At 34.0% G+C, this 1,273-nt stretch overlaps 1 protein-coding gene across 1 annotated transcript; it reads right to left on the bottom strand.

The window, feature by feature from the left end:
* Nucleotides 1–219: 219 nt before the first annotated feature.
* LOAG_15707 (hypothetical protein) lies at nt 220–1,093 on the bottom strand (the record flags this gene model as incomplete). Its single annotated transcript, XM_003151196.1, has 3 exons — nt 220–372; nt 608–690; nt 911–1,093. Coding segments are annotated over 3 exons (419 nt in total), but the record flags the coding sequence as incomplete, so codon positions are not given.
* Between the last annotated feature and the right edge of the window lie 180 nt (nt 1,094–1,273).

Below are 1,273 nucleotides of genomic sequence, written 5' to 3'. Positions count from 1 at the left end.
TGTATACATTAAGATTATTTAATGTGGAAAAGTTTCGATCAATAATTTATGATAGCTTTATTAACAAATCAATCAATAACAGTTAAGAGAACCACACGAAGGGACGATATCGTTGTCTTATTTAATTGCTGAAAACATTTCGAGTTTTCACAAAATGTATTCGCCCAAAATTTGGAATTAAAATATTTTCAATCAATTAGTTGAGACGAACTGATAATTTCAATCATTATCTATCTTATCTTCGTCAACGCAAGTGCCCAAGGTTGGTGTCCATAAGCCGTCCACACATTTAGACTTCCCATTGCCCTGAAGTCGCTGACCAATTGCACATTTCAGGGTTACTGTGGAATCAAGCGCTATCACCCGTAGCGGCTGAAAATCTCACATCTTCAGATAAAACTTTCTCAGAAGATAAAACAGATGAAAGTGTTTAAAGTTTAAATTAACTATGAATGATTGGCAGTCATTGTCAATTTGGCCCTTTCCCGCATAGGACAGCAAACTCCAATCATAGGACAGCAAAACAGTTCCTCGAGACTTTCTGACCACCCCATGTCTATCGAAAATGGATTGAAATAGCGATGACAGAAGAGTAAGGAAGACTTACTGGATTGTATTCAAGTTCTGGTATTCTTGTTGAAGCATATGGCTTACAGAAAAATTTATGTTCTTGCATCAATTTGCACGAACCTGAAATTAATAGCAAATAAAATGTTGGAGAAGTGATTGACAATTTTCGACTTTACAGTTATTTAAGCTTACATAAACAGTTTTTGTGTGATCATAGAACGATAACTATGCAATAACATAAACAATTTTGGTTGTAAAATATAAATTTAAAAAACAAAAAACGAAATTATGCCAACAAAGAGTGGAATTTAGTAATTGAAATGAAATGAATTAAAGTAACCAAGCTCGGGTCGCCAAATTCCATCATAGCAGCATGTGCTAACATTGTAACCGACAGGAACAAATTCAGGCTTACATAATAGATGGGCTGTGCTACCCAAATGCTTTTCACCATCCTTCAAATTATAATAAATGTAACCGTTTTCTACTGTTTCGAGTGATTGGCATATTGCCGGTTTATTATCTGAAAAAAGTATACCTCATTGAGTGGTAATGATAGGTATTAATTGCTATCAAAAAGGTTAACTAGGTTCCCTATTAAGCTCGATTCAGATGCTACCGTATACTTCCATTGGGTGCTACCATATAACCTTACATATTAAAATTCGTTTAAACCGTTAAGTAATACTAATTGTTATTTTTT

The sequence above is a fragment of the Loa loa genome (genome assembly GCF_000183805.2).
Source record: "Loa loa unplaced genomic scaffold supercont3.2510, whole genome shotgun sequence".
Taxonomy (NCBI): domain Eukaryota; kingdom Metazoa; phylum Nematoda; class Chromadorea; order Rhabditida; family Onchocercidae; genus Loa; species Loa loa.
This window is presented reverse-complemented; position numbering and strand designations above follow the sequence as displayed.